The sequence below is a fragment of the Tachysurus fulvidraco genome, chromosome 22, assembly GCF_022655615.1.
Source record: "Tachysurus fulvidraco isolate hzauxx_2018 chromosome 22, HZAU_PFXX_2.0, whole genome shotgun sequence".
NCBI classification, from domain to species: Eukaryota; Metazoa; Chordata; class Actinopteri; order Siluriformes; family Bagridae; genus Tachysurus; species Tachysurus fulvidraco.
In genome coordinates this window covers 3,034,208-3,053,588 of record NC_062539.1, presented here as the reverse complement: position 1 = coordinate 3,053,588, position 19,381 = coordinate 3,034,208, and the positions used below count along the sequence as shown (strand labels likewise).

Genomic DNA, 19,381 nt, shown 5'->3' with positions numbered 1-19,381 from the left:
TTTTTACAATTTTTACTTTTATAAAAAAAAAAATTCAATTTTTTTTTTTTTACAATTTTAATTAATTAATTAAAAAACAAAAAAAATTTTATTTGCATCCCGGGACGAAGGGAACCGAGCCGGACGTTGCTAATGGGCTTTACAAAAACAAAACAAAACAAAACAAATAAACAAATTTAAAAAAATGATTATTTTGCTGAGAACAAACGACACTAAACTTTAACGAGGTGTCCAAAGTTAGCAAAGGTTACAAGAAAGCAAAAAGAAATGATTATTAGAAAAGCATTGTACCTCACACCCAATGGCCACTTTATTAGGAACAAGCAGACACTGTTGTTATCTGCTCCTCACACTGGACTGTTAAGGATCGGTAAAGATCATGCGACATTTTTTTCTAAGTTTTAAATTCCGTGTTTGTCGTTTGTCTGCGGCCTCGGATTCGCCCTCTATACCTGTCTCTCTCTATATACCTGTCTCTCTCTATATATATATATCTCTCTCTATACCTGTCTCTCTCTCTCTAGATCTGTCTCTCTCTCTATATCTGTCTCTCTCTCTCTATATATATATCTGTCTCTCTCTCTATACCTGTCTCTCTCTCTCTATATCTGTCTCTCTCTCTCTATATCTGTCTCTCTCTCTCTCTCTCTCTCTCTCTCTGTCTCTCTCTGTCTCTCTCTGCACAAATGCTGCTCGATGGATGTTTTTTGTTTTTCGCACCAATCTGTCTGATGTGTGCTTGTTGGACCAGTAAAGTCACTGAGATCTCTGAGATGTTTCTGTCTCATCCTGACATTAACGTGAAGCTCTTGGTGTTTATCTGTATGATTTTACTGCACTGCTCTTTGGCCAAACGTACTTTTCCTAATAAAGTGATCAGCGAGTGTATTTACTTTCTCTAACAGTTTGACTCTATACAGTACTTCTACTTTTCTTTATCAAAGTCATTTTTTTTTACGTTAAGCCGAGTTCCTCCTGTATGTCATACACACACACACACACACACACACACACACACACACACACACACACACACACACACACACACAGCCTCTAAACTCTTACTTGTTTTCCCTTCCTGTTAAAACTCATGCCTCTCACTTTATGAGCCTCCAGAACACCGTGTTCTCTCCCAGTCATTAACACTCAGATAAAATTCAGACTTTTCAAGGAGCGAAAAATTAAGAAAGCGGAAAAAAAACACACTTTAACCCGAACACTTCCAATCTGAGGGCTGAGCAGCGTTTCTCCGGGTTTACAATCCAGCCAAAGGTTGTGCTTGGAGAGATTTATGGAATTATTAAGTAAGCAATTATGATAACCTGAATGTTTTAAAGATAATCGAATGATAAGATTGTGCCAGAGGAGCACCAGCGCTAGCATTAGCACTAGCACTAGCCTGCTTTCTCCTCAGTAGCTAATCTCGCTTCGTCCTCCAAACACGACACGACGTTGTGTCTTCCGCCTGCTCTGTTTTCATGGCACCAACAGCCCTCTGGCACCACCGAGCAGCGAGGGTTAAAACGACCCAAACACGCTAGTGGCTCTTTTTTTTTTATTTTTTTTTTTTTATCAAAGCCCATAAAACCTTGAATGACTATATATTGATAAAGGCTGTTTAAAGTGTCATTGGAACGATAACATTTGCACTGTAAATGTGGCCTAGAGGCTCCAGCTTCATCACGTCTCAGCGATAACGCCACAAAACAGGGGGCCGAACACCGCGACACACGTCTGCAGGCTTTATGCAACATTTATACAAGTACTGAATGAACTGGAGCTGAAAAATAAAATAACCGCGTATCAGTTCAGTACACGATAACACACAGATTTCAAATAAGAACTTTAAGAGAAGCTTTTTAATGAATTAACATGAAGAGATTCTAACATGATGATACACTCCTCGTCAAATCCTAAGCAGGAATGAATTTTATTCACCGATTATAAAATATAAATAACACGAGATAACGAAGCCGTTTTTCACAGCGACGGAAAGCATAAATAAATGTACATTGTAGAATTTTTAAAATTCGATTTTTTAAAAAAAAATTTTCCTCTTTTTTTTTCTTTCCTCCAGAATATTTTTTTAAATTCTTTTTCTTTTTTACACTATGGATTTAAGAGATTGGGATAATAAAAAAACTAAACAAAAAAGACAATTAGATGATTGAGATTTGGCGGCATTAGAAAATAGCAATAATACAAAATGTGTTATTTTTTTTTCAATTGTGGAAATTTATGTAATAAAATGTAAATCAATAAAATTAATTAAATAAAGTTAAGTGCTGGTTTACATGAATTCTAAAAGATAATTCACTAATTTACATTTAATTTTTTTTTAAATCATAATTAAGATAGGAGAATGTTTTCATAACATTTTATATATTTCTGACCCTAATTTGCACACGATTTTAGCAAATAGAGAAAATACACAATCATTTTAAAAAGGCAGAAAATTTTATTAAACAAATGATCGATACATTCAATAAAATCGAGGTTCATGTTAGAGACGAAAAATATACGCAAATAAAATATTTTTAAAAAAATATTTTTAACATATACTTGAATACAGAGATTGTTCCAGCTCCAGTTTTGTTCTATGTCATGAACACAATTCTTCATCGTGATGAAGCCAACCTTGTGAGGATCCCAAGACATCTAGACATGTACCAGCTCCGGTTGGACTCTGCTTCATAATTTTGACATTCGAAGAGAAGATGCCAACTCCATGTGAACTTTGAGGACAACAACCTTCTCATGGGTGGTTGTCAGACTGTATATTAATAATCACACCCTCCAGTGTCACCCAAATGAGGATGAGGTTCCCTTTGGAGTCTGGTTCCTCTCAAGGTTTCTTCCTCTTCCATCTAAGGGAGTTTTTCCTCACCTCAGTCACCTCAGGCTTGTTCATTGTGGATAAACACAAACACATTAAATATAAGTCTAATATTAATCTTGAATCTTTTGTATAATATTAAACTTTATGTTCTGTAAAGCTGCTTTGAGACAATGTCCATTGTTAAAAGCGCTATACAAATAAAATTTAATCGAATTATAGAAAGTGTTCGTCATTTTGAACGAAGACAGATAAGATTAAAAAAGCAGAGACTTTGTTTAAAATACAGTGAGATGTCTGTGTTTGTGTTTGTGTGTGTGTGTGTGTGTGTGTGTGTGTGTGGCGTAATGCTTGCACACACTTCTAGCGTATGGCACTAGCTTTATGGAGACGTTTGCACACGTAAACACTTTGACCAAGTCCAGATCCATAAAGAAATCATTGAGTCAGACGGCAGAAGGAGGGAGGAAGCGGACATGTTAGGGGGGGGTGGGGTGTTGTGGCAGAGCTCGGGTCCGAATTCCACGGCCTCCTCCAGGCCTCGTCCCATCCCGTCGCAGCGGCCTTTGCCCGAGCCTGTCTTTAACGCCGAGCCATAAATATCCTCCATCAGGCAGTGACGAGGTGACGCTAGAGGACCTTCAGCCACACGGAGCGATGTGTCACAACAACAGGGCGGGGCTTCACCGGTCTTCATGGGGCGTGGTCCTGTGGAGCAAACTTGAGACATTTGGTAGCGTTCTGATCAAAACGCTTCACAGTGAGACGACTCGGCAAGAAGCAGCCCTGAGCGACAAGTCCAGCATGTGCTGCCCCCTTGTGGTGAAATCCGGGATCGAATTCAGGACTAAACCTGTAGACGGCCTTCGTCAGCTCCTGATTATCTCCTGATCATGAGAACCAGAAGCTCAGCATGCTAACTAGTGAGGGTCGGTTCCCTCCTCCGTGACTCTCCATCGATCACACACCAGAACGCTGCATCTGTTTACTGTCCTACACACACACACACACACACACACACACACACACACACACAAGACCACACGACCTCTAATCTCTGTCCAGTGGAGGTGGAGGTGAAAGTACGGACCAGGAGGACGGCTTATGATCTCAGGAGCGTTTCATTATACAAGTCAGAATTGAAAGAAGAAATAAAGGAGAAATGAGCTGCCTCGGTGTTTGTGCCTTGTGTCAATTTTCATAACATCTGACACACTGTAGAATTAGTCATGAGTTACTCTGATCTCATCATTATTACACTGTCATTTCCTGTTAATGACTATAAATAAGACTAACTAGGACAAAAGTAATGGCACCCTGTAACAAGGAAGCGTTTGTGGTGCCGAGTATAGCTGCAGTGGTCGAGCTGCATTAGTGGGAGATTTAACACTAATCACACAGTCACTCTAATCTTTCTCAGCTCTCTCTCTCTCTCTTTTTTTTTTACACCTGTTTTCTAGATTTTTTTTCTTTTTTGTAGGCGTCACTAAAGGCAAACCGCTTAAGGATGATTTCCGTCATCATGAGAACATTAAGAGAAAATCACTTCCTGAAAATTTACTTCTTTTATAAATAGTAAATGATGATATTAAATTAAAGAGGGAGATTAATGATAAGGCAAAATTCCTCAACCTTTACAGGTTAAATCCCCAGAGGTTGTAAAAGCACCCAAATTTATTGAGAAAAATACAATTTTCTCCTGGAATAGAAGGGGCACGGCGGCTTAGTGGTTAGCACAGACCTCCAGGGTTGGGGGTTCCATTCCCTCTTCCACCTTGTGTGTGTGGAGTTTGCTTGTTCTCCCCGTGCCTCGGGGGTTTCCTCCGGGTACTCCGGTTTCCTCCCCTGGTCCAAAGACATGCATGGTAGGTTGATTGGCATCTCTGGAAAATTGTCCGTAGTGTGTGTGTGTGTGAGTGAGTGAGTGTGCCCTGTGATGGGTTGGCACTCCGTCCAGGGTGTATCCTGCCTCGATGCCCGATGACGCCCGAGATAGGCACAGGCTCCCCTTGACCCGGATAAGCGGTAGAAAATGAATGAATAGAATCCGGATTCATTATATAATGTTTAATGAAGTTGACAATGAAATAAACCAGATAATCACAGGAGGGGAATTAAAAGCATATCTGAACACTATTTAAGCTGTAAGTGCAATACGGTCACTAAAACATCTCCCAGTCCATCATTCCTGATGTTCCCTACGTTTATTCCATTCCTGACTAAAATGCCTGAAGATGACTCTTGCCTTACCCGAGCCCCGCCCTGCCCCATGTATCCCACAGCTCAAACAAAAACACACACCTCTGTAGGAAATCGCCTAGGAGACGGATGCAGAACAAAGCGTCTACTTATCAAAAAAAAAAGATCTCCGATCTGCCGAGTCGACTGTCACCACCCTGACACACGCTGATCTATTTCCACTCTGTTCACACATCCGTCTTTAAAAGTGCTCCCGATCTGCTTCTTTCTGGCCGACGCAGCACTTCTCGGATCCGCGGCGGCGGTATCAGGTGCAGCGAGGTGCCGAGTCACAGGGAGTTACAAATCACTATTAAGGAGTGGTGTGTACTCTGGATCGAACAGATTCAAGGATATTGAGGGCTCGGGGAGGAAAATAGAAGGGAGTGAGTGTGATGAATTTCTCTGAAACTTCAATTTCTTCAACAGAAGGAGGCTCAGGGGGAAACTCTGGGGATGAAGAACGCTCATGGACACAAACGCTTCGGTGGCCCTGTTAAAGCCGAGCCGCCGCATCGCTCTGCTCTTCCTGTTCATTTATCTCGATACAGAACGAAGCCCGAATGACATAATCCGAGGTCACATGACCCTTTAGTAGCAGTTTTACAAGCAAAACTTTAACACTTTCCTTATTATTTATCATAAACAGGAATGTTTTCAGTTCAGTTTTATGGTTGCTATTGTAACAACTTGCACAGGGAAGGTTGAATGATATTTTAGGAAACTAGAATTTTAGGAAACTAAAACTCATGACAACCTGCTGTTGATTGTTCGGAGACGGATACTGGAGAACCCTAATGGGAACTCCATGAAGTCAATCAAAAAGGTGAGAAGAAACTGGAGAACCACCAGAGAACCCTCATGGACACATGAAGAACCTGATGGGAACTCCATGAAGTCAATCATAAAGGTGAGAAGAACCTGGAGAACTCACAGAGAACCCTAATGGGAACTCCATGAAGTCAATCATAAAGGTGAGAAGAACCTGGAGAACTCACAGAGAACCCTAAGGGGAACTCCATGAAGTCAATCAAAAAGCTGAGTGTCAGCACAGCTCTTTCATTAGATCTTTATTCTGCAATTTTAAAAGCTCTTTGCAATACAGACTGATGGACATTTCCCATGATAAACGTACTGCACACATCAAACTTTTATTTTTTTTATTTTTTTTTAAACCTGGATAATCTTTATGTACTGAAAATAAGGTACAAAATAGACCTTTGAAGTAACCATGACACGATACGACACTACCAGTAAAGTACGTTAGTGCACCTAAGCCTCGGATGTTAACGTTTACTCGGATGAAAATGATACAAAATAGTAAAAAGACAAAAGTATGAACCTACGTTTTTCTCCCAAAACCCCGTCAAAACAAACAAATGAACGAAAAAGTTTTGCACTGCTAATAATATGTAATGGTTCTGATAAATTATATAACAAGACCTCAGCGTGGTTACAACACTGTCCAGAGAGAGAGAGAGAGAAAGAGAGAGAGAGAGAGAGAGAGAGAGAGAGAGAGAGAGAGAGAGAGAGAAAGAGGGGTTAGGATCAGAATAGTGACATGAGTTTCTACACCAGAACTCTGCCTTTTCCCCTACAGAAGTTCCTCGTTGCTGCCCCTAGTGTCCGACTTTTCATACTCACTAACCAGAACAAAGCTGTTTTTCTTTTAGCTTGAAGTTTAGATTAGATTGAACGCTCGATTTCAGTCTACAAATGTAATTAAAAAACAGAACAAAACAAAAAAAAACACACACACACAACACCTTGTTGCCCCGAAACACAAAAACGTTTGTAGGTTGAGATTTTAGTTCCGCAAACGTGTGTTATCTCTTCATCAGTACATCATCATCATCATCATCTGTTTGTGGGGCTTCGATATGTTTCGCAGTATCTGTGCTCTTAAAACGCAACCTCAAGTCCTTCGCTCCTATTGATAAGGCCGTGGAATAATAATAATAATACTAAGCGTGTGTACATACTGCGGTACGGCCGGCATCGTTACATACCCCGGTGGATGAAGGTTATGCTACTGATAGATACTGGAGGTTCTAGGTTTTATTTTAAAAAACATGGTTTAAAAAAGAAAAAGAAAGAAAGAAAGAAAGAAAGAAAGGTGATGGATGTGGATTAAAATGTCCTGACTAGATCAGAATATCGGAAACGGCAGCTAAATGTATTCTGGCAGTTCTGAGAAGACGATGACGACAGTGAAGTGAAGTGTTTAGTGTTCCTCGGGTTTTGCTCGCTGTAGTTCGCCGTCTTCAGAAGCTCGGAGACGGCAGCGGACGTTTGTCCATCGCGCGCTTAATTTAAGGATGCACCGGTTCTCCGAAACTCGATCGGACAGATTTGAGATCTGTGGATCGCAGCGACCGGCGTGTTTAAATACGCTTACACGAGTTGAGTACGATGCTGGTGAGAAGCTTTTAGAAACATCTCACCTTCAGACATCATCTGTGGGCCAACAGCAGAGTGTCCGGTGTCTTTGGGACGTTTTTCTGCTCACCAGCTTTTAGAATTGATGATGAATGTGCTGTTTAACAGGTTTACTGCTCATGGCCGTTCCTAGCAGCCGATTCTGGTTTAGCAAACATGTGAGAATTTAGATTTATTAGAGCTCTGGCCTGGTGGAGTATCTTGGTTTGGATTAAGGATGTCCTGTTAACCCTTCTTCCATTTCCTGTAAAAAACAAAAAAAAACAAACCACATACTGAGCCGATTCACCGTCGGCGAATTAGATCGGCTTGAGCGACTAGCGTCCACTTTGTTAGCAATAGACGTCTATTCTTGAGTCCTCTGTTTCCTTAGGGCCGCGACATTGTGTTTTTGCTCTTAAAATGACGTCGCGCTAGCACCGTTTTAACGTTTATCATGTTTTGCTGTTCTATAACTTGTTAGCAAGATCTATGGGGCGCTAGTTAAAGAAACCACGCGAGCTCCTCTGAGACACATCAAGTCAGATAACCGTATGTTATCCGCCGTCTCCGGGATACACGAGTTCGCAGACACCCGCGATCGACTAGAGTTGCTGTGACTGACAGGGGAGGGGGGGGGGGGGATAACCCCATCACATGACTGTCTGTGGCCTTGTGAAGAAGATTTGAAAAGAAAAAATAAAAATAATAAACTTTCGTGAACTTGAACTTAGCTTTAAAATGTTACAAACGCTTTTCGGGTTAAAATCGACGCGTCCTTTTCTAAACGTACAAGATCGCGCTGACGTTTAAAAAAAAAACAAACAAAAAAACGTTACGGCGTAGGAATCTCACAGAGGGCGAGCGCAAGCTTCTGCTCGGCAGTTCCGTCAGATGCTGAAGGTGAACGTGCTGAAGGTGAACAGGTCGAGACTCGTAGTGTCGTACTGTAGTGTTCTGAGCTCGGATGTCCGGTAAACAGAGATCTGATGCACTCTGTTAAAAAATACTCCCTAATAAACAAGGTTACCTTTATGGAGAAGCCAAAAACTATGGAATGGTTAAGAAGAGCACAAGACACAATGGTTTCCTCATCCACCGTACAATGAGCTTGTAATGAACCATAAAGAATAAGCCATGATGTAGCAAAACATGAGTCCATGAGATGGTTGCTTTAAGACCATAATAATAATATATATATATATAAAAAAAAAAAGAAACAGAAAGAATGGATGTAACACTGATGAGCGTCAGCCACAGGAGTGGGTACTGCGGTGAGAAGCAGGAAGGAGCCCGAGGCCCGGAGCGCTAGTACAGCAGGATCCGCCTTTCGATAGCCTTCCGGCAGATGGGGCACTCGCTCATGCGGTCCCCGCACAGCTGGCACGTGCCGTGGCCGCACATGAAGATCATGTTCTTCAGACGATCCAGACACACCGGGCACATGGTCTGGGAGAAATAACACAGTAGTTTAGGTTGTTTCACCAAATTCCTCTAGCAGTGCTTATATTCTAAAATGTTGGCCAAACTATGAGGTTGTCCTTCTAAGTGTCGGGTTCAAATGCCTCTTTTCCACCGGAAAGAACCGGGTGCCGGTTCAGAGCTAGCGCTGGTGCTGGTTCAAAGTTGGTTCCACTGGCGAACCTTCTAAGAACCGGTTTGTCTTCCCACCAGCTAGAGAGCATCACAGCGCCGAGTGTGACGTCACTGAATACGTGTCACGTGTCCCAGCAACGTTAGCGCAGCAGCGGCAAACACAAACACAACAACAATGGCGGATGTTGCTTTACTGTTAATGCTCATGGCTTTGCGAACCTACATTAGCATCCAAACGCGGCGAATAAAACGTGTACGTGCAGCTCCGTGTAATCTGTATAAACGGAGGTTGTAATCGATAAAGTACATAACGTTATCTTATCGTTAACACAGAAAAAAGTTAGCTTTAGCATGTAGCTACCTACTATCATGTGTGCTGATAATGTATCATATCGCGGTAAAGTAAAAGTATTAAACATTTTTATACTTAAGGTACATTATCAAATGCGCTAACAGTAGCCCCGCCCACAGCTCCTGACACAAGCGGTTCTTAAGTCTAGACCAGCGACGTTTTGGTGCTACTTAAGAACCACTTTTCCTGGTTCGGAGCTGGTGCTTTGGCGGTCGAAACAGAAAGAACTGGTTCTAAATTAGGCTCTGGAACTGCCTCGGTGGAAAAGGGGCAAAAGAGAACCCGACAAAGAACGTTCGTCTACTACGTACTGTATTGGTCTTCGGTTATTCTGGGACAGTTACTTGTTTGGCCACATACTAAGGTTGCCTTTTATGCTTCGGGTCCAAGAAAAACCCAACAAAGATCCTACTAGACATCTACTACACATTGGTCATTGGTTATTTCTGGGACACTTACTTCTTGGCCACACACTGAGGTTCTACTCTTCAGGTCCAAGTAAACCAGAACTAAGAACAATCTCAGCAACTACAACTTGGGCCTGGTCACAAAATCCGTTCATTATTTATCTTTCGAGACTCACACAGCTGTCAACTTGTGACTGAAAAAAATCCACTATGGTTATTATTACAAGCTTGGAAGGTTGTTGTTTTAAGTCCCAACCTGCTCTTTAATGTCCTGGAGCTGCTGCTGGAGCTTCTGCACGTCTGCATTGACGTTTGTGTTGTCCTTGTCCCTCTGCAAGGCTGGGATGTTTCCGCTGGCTGCAATGCAAAGACAGGCAGATGTTGAGAACTCATCATAACAACGCCACCTGCTGGTAAAAGACACCTAGTCTGGGTGAACCGTCGGGCTTGAACAAGAACCTCGACCCAAGCTGAGTTCTCGTGTCCTTTTTTTTTTTTTAGTAATGTTTAGTAATGATTAGAGAGAGGTCATGAGGAAGGCAGCTAGCTTCAGTTAGAATTTATCATTTCACAGCCTAAGGGAAGATTTTGCTCATAGTCGGGAGCTGGAACCAACACACGACGGCCCCGGAGACTCCCGGAAGAGCGAGCAGCCAGTGCCAAACAGCTCTGCGGTCTGACAGAGCAGGAAGGAAGTTTTGGAAAAAGAGAGAAGTGAAGGGGGGAGGAAGGGAATACTTACACCAACTTAGCGCCAGATTGTTGGGCTGGAGAAGATCCTGCGACCCCCCTGCCACTGAGTTAGAGCTCCCTGCTGAGAAGCAACCAATCACAGGGTTATGTAATGCACGGCGCTCTGCAATCACTCAGGACTAACCTGGATTTTGCCCTACAGCAAAGTGTCATGAGGTATTCGAGAGCAGGAATCGAAGGAATAAGCAGTCTGTTAAGGTGATATAAGGGGTAGCTGTCGTCAAGCAAAACCACCCTTTTTTTTAAAAAGTGCATTTTGTTTTTTATCCTATCGCTGCGTGCTTATTCATGAGACGGCCATGCGATAAAAATCTGCTAAAGTGTCGAAAAAACTTGCACACAACAGTCTCATGTAACCTGTGACCTTGTGTAACCTTCGTTTTTTTTTCCCAGGCTGCCATGGTGTTCATCATATCCACGTTCGGGCTGATGAGTCCCTCAGACGTAGACGCGTAAGTGTTCAGGCCTACGGGGTGTGTGACTACGGCTTCCAGGCAGAATCCCACCCGAGGTGGAATCCGAGAACGAGTGTGTGTGTGTGTGTGTGTGTGTGTAGGTTTGTGTTTGAGAGGACGATGTCGGCCCTTCTCTGAGAGGACGGATGACATTCTGTGGGACTCTAAAGTAAAAGTGGCCCCTTATGACAAACAGAACGCAGGCGTTGGGACGAGGGCAGTTGGGTGGGGGTGGGGGGCGTGGGGGCGAGATAAGAGTTATGAGCAGCATTCCTCTGTCGACTGAACTGTGTGTGTGAGACTATGAGACGTCAGCTTAGAAGGATCTGTCTGACATCTCTGCGTGGCTCTACAAAGAAACAGATCCCTCTGAAATACAAACACCATATAAGCGAACTTACACTAGTGTCCCTTTGAACTCAGACTAAAGCGACAGAAAGAATTAGACGGGCGGCTGTGAGCGCCGAGATCGGGATGAACGGAGGTGAAGGATAATGTAGGGGGGAAAAAAACAAAACAAAAAAAACCAATACACTCGGATACTCGTGACAAAAACACAGGACTGAAAATCTTTAACTGAACATAAATAAATAAATAATTTTGACACGAGGTTGTAAAAGTCAGAAAGACACAAGAACGACTTCACGACAGCGTTAACAGAGAAAAGTCCACCCTGAAACTTTATTTATTTAAAATGTCAGGACAGGACGTTTAGGGATTCTGATTTTATTAAATCGGAAAAAGAAAACAACAATAAATCAGGCTGCAATGGTAGCTTTTAGAAATCGCAGTCGCTCGACTAGTTAGCGAACCTGAACGATCAGATGAACGTGACGGTGTTGACGGCGTGATTAACGCGAAAGCTGTACTTTCGGAACATGTTAACAGAGTGTATGTATATATATAGTACAGACCAAAAGTTTGGACACCCCTTCTCATTCAAAGAGTTTTCTTTATTTTCATGACTATGAGAATTGTAGATTCACACTGAAGGCATCAAAACTATGAATTAACACGTGGAATTATATACGTACATAACAAAAACGTGTGAAACGACTGAAAATATGTCATATTCTAGGTTCTTCAAAGTCGCCACCTTTTGCTCTGATTACTGCTTTGCACACTCTTGGCATTCTCTTGATGAGCTTCAAGAGGTCGTCACCTGAAATGGTCTTCCAACAGTCTTGAAGGAATTCCCAGAGATGCTTAGCACTTGTTGGCCCTTTTGCCTTCACTCTGTGGTCCAGCTCACCCCAAACCATCTCGATCGGGTTCAGGTCCGGTGACTGTGGAGGCCAGGTCATCTGGTGCAGCACCCCATCACTCTCCTTCATGGTCAAATAGCCCTTACACAGCCTGGAGGTGTGTTTGGGGTCATTGTCCTGTTGAAAAGGTGGTGTGTGCAAACTTTTGGAAGGTGTGTCCAAACTTTTGGTCTGTACTGTATATATATGGACTACAGACTACATCACTAAAGCTCCGCTGCGTCGTACTAAATTTATTCTAAAATAAATCAAGGACCTCGCTGATGATCGCGTCGCGATTGTAAACGTAAACAGGGTGGATTTTGTCTTTAAGACATAATAAAGCGTAATGTCACGTAAACCTATAGCGGGGTGGGGGTGGGGGATGGGTAGAAACATGAACTTGAGCAAAAGGGAAACGGAAGCAACAAGCCAAGTAAAAACATAGAGTAATGAATACAATATGGAAAAAAAAAAGAAAAAAAAAAAAAGAGAGAGAAAGAAAAAGGGAGCTTGTGGAAGTTCACTCACTAAGGTCCTCATCATCAGTGGCATCCTCCATACCTTTCCCTCCGCAGCACAGGACGAAAGGAGTACGGCGCTCCACCACTGCCCGACACTGTACGCACTTCTTCATCAGACTGGCACAGTCTATACAAACACACACACACACACACACACACACACACACACACACACACACAAACACACACACACAAACACACAAACACACACACACACACACAAACACACAAACACACACACACACACACACAAAAGATAAAAGGGAAGAGGTTAAAACCCCAACACACTACATTCATTCATTTTCTATCGCTTATCCGAACTTCTCGGGTCACGAGGAGCCTGTGCCTATCTCAGGCGTCATCGGGCATCGAGGCAGGATACACCCTGGACGGAGTGCCAACCCATCACAGGGCACACACACACTCTCATTCACTCACTCACTCACACACACACACACACACACACACTCTCATTCACTCACACTCACACACTACGGACAATTTTCCAGAGATGCCAATCAACCTACCATGCATGTCTTTGGACCGGGGGAGGAAACCGGAGTACCCGGAGGAAACCCCCGAGGCACGGGGAGAACATGCAAACTCCACACACACAAGGCGGAGGCGGAAATCGAACCCCAACCCTGGAGGTGTGAGGCGATCTCAAATGGTTATTTTGGATGTAGTGCACTACGTCGTAGTGAACATTCATTAGTGAACTATTAAGCTAAATAATGCTTCCTCACACACACACACACACACACACACACACACACACACACACACACCTACCCCCTCACGTCAACACGCACTCTCCCAAACTCTCACACGCGTGCAGAAAGACGATCGGACAGCGGACTTACTCTCGCAGGCGCACATGTGACCGCAGGGCTGGAAGAGTACAGCTGCTTTCTTGTCTGAGCAAACCACACACTCTTCAATCTGCAGAATCAGACAACCAGAAATGAAAGACACACACAGGAACACACACCGCACACACACACACACACACACACACACACACACACACACACACACACACACACACACGTGTACATTCTCAAAGTCACATGACTGAAGAAACAAATCAGATCAAACATCTGTCGAACTTAAATGATCAGACGTCTGCTCCTGTCCTCCGTGCAGCACTGAGATATGGTGCGCTACCTTGGTCCTGGACTGGACCTGCTCTTTACAGATGAGACACTTCTTGACGCGAGGAGAGCACAGCGAGCAGGTAGCGATGTGGCCACACGGCCCGAACAGCGTGTCCCGCTTCATGTCCGAACACACCATGCACTCCTCTAGGGTCTCGCTGTTGCTGTTGAGAGATGGGCTGCGCGAGCCCACCTGCCCACTGAGAGACACGGAGAGAGAGAGAGAGAGAGAGAGAGAGAGAGAGAGAGAGAGAGAGAGAGAAAGGACAGCAAGAGACACAGGATGAGAGGAAAGAATAAAAGTGTTGAGCGGGGCGTAGACGAGAGGACAAGGGGGGTGGGGAATGGGGTAAAAGCCAAACAAAAGATAAATGGGACGACAGGAAAACACAGCAGTCCGTAAAGATGGACGAGAGCAGGAAGGAACCCAGGACGGAGGGGACAGAAAATAAAGAGTCGGACAGAAAAATAACAAATGTAGATCAGACGTATAAAAAGCGAAAGGTGAGATTACATCTAGGTTACAAACGTACAAATTTTTTTAAAACTAACACTTAAAGTATAGATAAAAAACGTCAACGGTTCATTTGCCAAGTACCTGCTCTTTTCCTTGTGGCACTTGGCCAGGGCTTTGCACAGGCTCGGGTCGGGGCACAGGTCAAGCGGAGACTGACCCTTCTTGTTGCGGATGGTCAGGTCGGCGCCGTTAGCTGCCAGGAAGCAGGCGATGGAGGCGGCGCTCTTCTTCTCTGCTCCTTGGGTCCCCAGTCCCATAATCAACTACAAGACACAAAACAGTGAGAGAGAGAACTCAAATCTCCACACTGACCAGATTAGTAATGTGGTGTAATTCCAGTCAGACTGCTAATCTGAGTCGCTCGCCTACGTGAGGACTAGAGAATCTACTGAATCTACTGAAACCGATACCACATCATGCTAAGAATGACTAAAATTGTGTCTGAGATATGGAAGTTTTTGAAAAGGTTATGAAAAAGTTGCTGGGTTCCTGAATAAAGTTTCTGGAATTTTTAAACATGTTTTGAGTCCCTAAAAAGATTTTAGAGTTTCTAAAAGGCTACAGGGTTCCTCAAAAGGTATCAGGGTTCCTCAAAAGGTTTCTGAGACCCTCAAAAGGCATCAGAGTTCCTCAAAAGGTTTCAGGGTTCCTCAAAAGGTTTCTGAGACCCTCAAAAGGTATCAGGGTTCCTCAAAAGGTTTCAGGGTTTCTCAAAAGGCATTAGAGTTCCTCAAAAGGTTTCAGGGTTCCTCAAAAGGTTTGTGAGACCCTCAAAAGGCATCAGAGTTCCTCAAAAGGTTTCAGGGTTCCTCAAAAGGCACCAGAGTTCCTCAAAAGGTTTGTGAGACCCTCAAAAGGTTTCAGGGTTCCTCAAAAGGTTTCAGGGTTCCTCAAAAGGCACCAAAGTTCCTCAAAAGGTTTCAGGGTTCCTCAAAAGGTTTCTGAGACCCTCAAAAGGTATCAGGGTTCCTCAAAAGGTTTCAGGGTTTCTCAAAAGGCATTAGAGTTCCTCAAAAGGTTTCAGGGTTCCTCAAAAGGTTTGTGAGACCCTCAAAAGGCATCAGAGTTCCTCAAAAGGTTTCAGGGTTCCTCAAAAGGCACCAGAGTTCCTCAAAAGGTTTCAGGGTTCCTCAAAAGGCACCAGAGTTCCTCAAAAGGTTTCAGGGTTCCTTGAAAGGTTTGTGAGACCCTCCAAAGGGTTTCGGGGGTTTTGAGAATGAACAACATGCTTTACTGAAGGCAGGTTTTTAAACCCGCATCTATGAGAGTTTTGTAACTGTGTGAAGTTTGCTTATGACCAATCAGGAGCCTCACTAATAATGCCTGTTCTACAGAAAAGTAGCAAAAGCAAAGTGTTATAAATGTCATAGGAAGCACCACTGGCCTTGATTCCTAAAAAGGTTCCACAGTGGAGAAACCCCCTCATACACAGCCTTGTGTATGTGAAAGCAATAGGAGGAGAGCGGACAGAGACTTACGACTGCCTTTGAGCTGCTCTTCCTAAACTAAATGGAACGATTACTCAGTAACCAGGCAGAATGTTTTGCACTGGATTCTGTGTAGGAACACGGCACCACACTTCAGCATTCGGAGCCTTGCTGAAGTCGTCGTCTGTAATGGATGGCTTATACTCCGGGTAACGGGCATGAGATTTGTCACGCTGATTCGCCTGCGTTAGTAAACGACAAGCCTCCGGCCCCCGGATCAGCCTCCTGTCATCGGCTGTGTGATGTACAGCGAACTCAGGGGGCGGACATGTGATGCAGTGATGCTATCTGTGCAGGTCAGAGGTCGGCTGTTGGGTGTGACCGAGCGAGAGACGGAAAGTCTTAGGGATTTGACGTCGTCGGATGGCACGAGGATGAGAGACGGCGCTTAACGGGAGGTCGGACAGCGGGTCAAACGGAACAAGGGGGGAAAAAAACAAGATGATGTTCAGTGTTCAAGCAAAACGTCCACAAAGTCCAGCGTTAGAATTCAGTCAGAGGAGGAAAATCCTCGACTAGGCAAAGAAGAAGAAGCTCTAGTTAGTCTAGTATTCGGTCGTCTGAGACCGATAACAGTTGACGTGTCGACAGACCCACGTGCTGAACATGATGAATATTTTTACTCCTGTCAGCATTTGACTGACTGATGAGATCTGATCTGGAGGAGATTTCCTTTTCCTCCTGCTTTTATTTTATCGTCCACAAGAGGGCGCTTCTCATCAACTCTTTAACTTTTTGGAATTGACTTCAACTTTATGGAAAAAAAAAATCTTTTTGAAGACTCGGTTCACTAATAAGAGTCGACTCCCAAAATGACTCACTGAAAATGTTGCATCTTTCCTCCACCAAAATAAATGTTATACTCGATCTGCTTTGTTTATCAGCACCATATGTGAATTAGAAACATGGTGAAACACACACACACACACACACACACACACACACACACACACACACAGAGAGAGAGTATAATAAGCTATAAAACATGAACAGGAGATTTGAGAATTTATATCCGTCTGATAGCTCGGTTGCACAAACGCTGTAAAATGTTGCATCATTTCTAATTATATTAAAGTAAAAAAAAAAAAGAAATAAAACTTTTATACACTACAGCTTTATACTTCAGCTTTCACTCAGACGAGTCAGTTAGAGAGATATTAAATCGTCGGAACGATGACATGATTTATTTCCTTAAGCTTGCTTCATTTATCATTTTACTGTCTGAATATCAACAGAATATTTAAATATCTGCAGGAATCCTACATCAGTAAGACCGGGGTTGTTTTTTTTTAAGCCACTGATGGCTTCCGTCTCGTTAACTTCTGAGAACACGATCTCATCTCGGCGGCTGTTTGTGGTAAAAGTTCTATAATAAATCGGCTGCAGTCGTCAGGTCCTTAAGGCTCTGAAAACATTGTAAGGTGTTTCTTTTCTGCTGTTTAAGGAGCGATTGGAGAATCACTGATTTGCTGTAAAAGTTCATAAGGAGGCACATCGGAGTGCGCATATTCTCCACCCACACTACCAATACGGACATTAATGGGCTGCGAACAAGCGATTCATTTAGCAACCGTTCCGCTATTTTAACTCCGTGATAGCTGCTATTTCTGCTCTCGGGGTGCTCTGGCTTTCCATCCACTTAGGTCAACGGGACAGGAGAGACAGTTGAGAGTTAAAAAAAAAAAAGGAAGAAGAAGAAGAAGAAGGGCGGAACGTTGTCGTTCCGATGACTCCGGATCGTTTCCCCTGATTGTGTCTTGGCTCGCCGCTTCTTACATCTGCTCTGATGGAGCCGCTGGGCCGGGAAATTCAATTTTCTCCATTGCGCTGCTGGATTGTACACGCGAACGTGCTGAAGATATCAATTAGGCTTCCGAGCAAGTCCTCCTGCCGATCTCGCTCCGGTCTCACCGGCGCCCTCTGTGGTTCATCACGCTCAGACGAGAGAAGGAGAAGCTGAAGAGCACATGAACAGCCACAGAAAGACCTGCTGCTTGTGCGGGAGACTCGGAACGACGATTAGCTTTAATAGACGCGGTTTCTCTCGGATTCATCTTCATCAGCTATGTTATGGACTTGTACTTAAGATCTCTTAATAAGACCGATCAGATAGATCGGACAGTCGTCTTCTTGGCACGGTGAAGGTCTAGATTCTGACTGGTCAAAAGACACATGACAGGTTTGTATTGAAGCTCTAGACATTTATTTAACATGTATAGAAGGAGTCTCCAGTGTCAGCGAGCCTGAAACCTTCAAGTTGATTAAAACTCTATGAAATTAAATGGCTGTGGATTTATATATATATATATATATATATATATATATATATATATATATATATATATATATATATATATATATATATATAAAAATACAAAACAGTAATCGTTGACAAGCTGTAATCGTCATGACATCAGAGAAATGCACTGGAAAATAATGCACTGGTACTTTTCCCAGAGACGTGTGCTGAATAGAGCTGATTGATGAAATGAGGTGAGGTGAGGTGTGTACCGTGTTCTTGGAAGGCTCCCAGGGCTCCACTTTGCTGACTTCCTGCATGTCTTGGAGCTGGCGGAGCTGGGACAGGGTGTGATGACGGAGGGCCTCGTGCAGCGGCGTGTCCCCGTCCTTGTCCTGCACGTCCAGCTTGGCCTCGGCTCTCACCAGCAGCTGCAGAGAGACGGAGGACACGTGTGAGCTCAAGAGTTTCACTAAGACTCGTAGACAAATACATATTTCTACATTGGTTCTCTGTATTGGATCTCAAACATAAAGATGGATATTGTGGGTTTAAATTGCATCAGCAACAGAGTAGGTTGTGCCTGGAAGCCCTTAAATCTGAAGAGGGAATATAGCTACTATATGGAAAGAATCTTTTAATCTGCTAAAAGATTAAAAGCTAATATAAATAAAAATATTCTGTTTGCTATAATAATAATAATAAAAAAAAATCATAATAATAGTTGACAAAATCCTGTGATATGAAAGTAATAAAACCTCTGTTATTGGGATACAATGAAACTTTGGGGTTTGAAGCAGCTTTAAACAAAGCTGCCATTGAACAGCATTCGCCGAAGGTGACTGTGACTACTCATAACGTAATATTAACACGTGGATGAGATCAAACGTGAGCTCTTGTGTGTGCAATCCTGCTTCACGTCCACAAGAGGGCGCTCAAACAATCCTTGAATTCCTCATTCAGACCACACACTCGTTTTTCTCCTATTAGCGCTCTGGAGTCCTTGGGGCTGAATTAATTCAATCACAAAGGCTAATTCTGCTGCAGGAGGCCGTGCGCTGTAGAGCCAGGCTGAACCGATCCCTTGCAGTTTGCGTCCTTAAAGTGGATGAGCTCAGAATGAGGAGGAGGAGGAGGGAAAAGAGGAGGATGAGAAGT

At 43.4% G+C, this 19,381-nt stretch overlaps 1 protein-coding gene across 8 annotated transcripts in view; it reads right to left on the bottom strand.

Annotated features, from left to right (window-relative positions):
• Positions 1-6,127: 6,127 nt before the first annotated feature.
• mib1 (MIB E3 ubiquitin protein ligase 1) overlaps positions 6,128-19,381 on the bottom strand; it is a 54,513-nt gene continuing 41,259 nt past the window's right edge. For 2 of the 8 annotated variants that reach the window (XM_047806309.1, XM_047806308.1), the window contains 8 exons: positions 18,496-18,654; positions 14,579-14,760; positions 13,991-14,180; positions 13,687-13,765; positions 12,831-12,950; positions 10,590-10,661; positions 10,104-10,204; positions 6,128-8,941 (listed from right to left, as the gene is read on the bottom strand). In XM_047806309.1, the coding sequence (XP_047662265.1) occupies positions 8,801-8,941; positions 10,104-10,204; positions 10,590-10,661; positions 12,831-12,950; positions 13,687-13,765; positions 13,991-14,180; positions 14,579-14,760; positions 18,496-18,654 (1,044 nt within the window). In that variant the 3' untranslated portion in view covers positions 6,128-8,800. Of the gene's footprint in view, positions 8,942-10,103; positions 10,205-10,589; positions 10,662-12,830; positions 12,951-13,615; positions 13,766-13,990; positions 14,181-14,578; positions 14,761-18,495; positions 18,655-19,381 lie in introns of those variants that run through there. The other 6 variants (XM_047806310.1, XM_047806311.1, XM_047806312.1 and 3 more) reach the window with 6 other exon arrangements.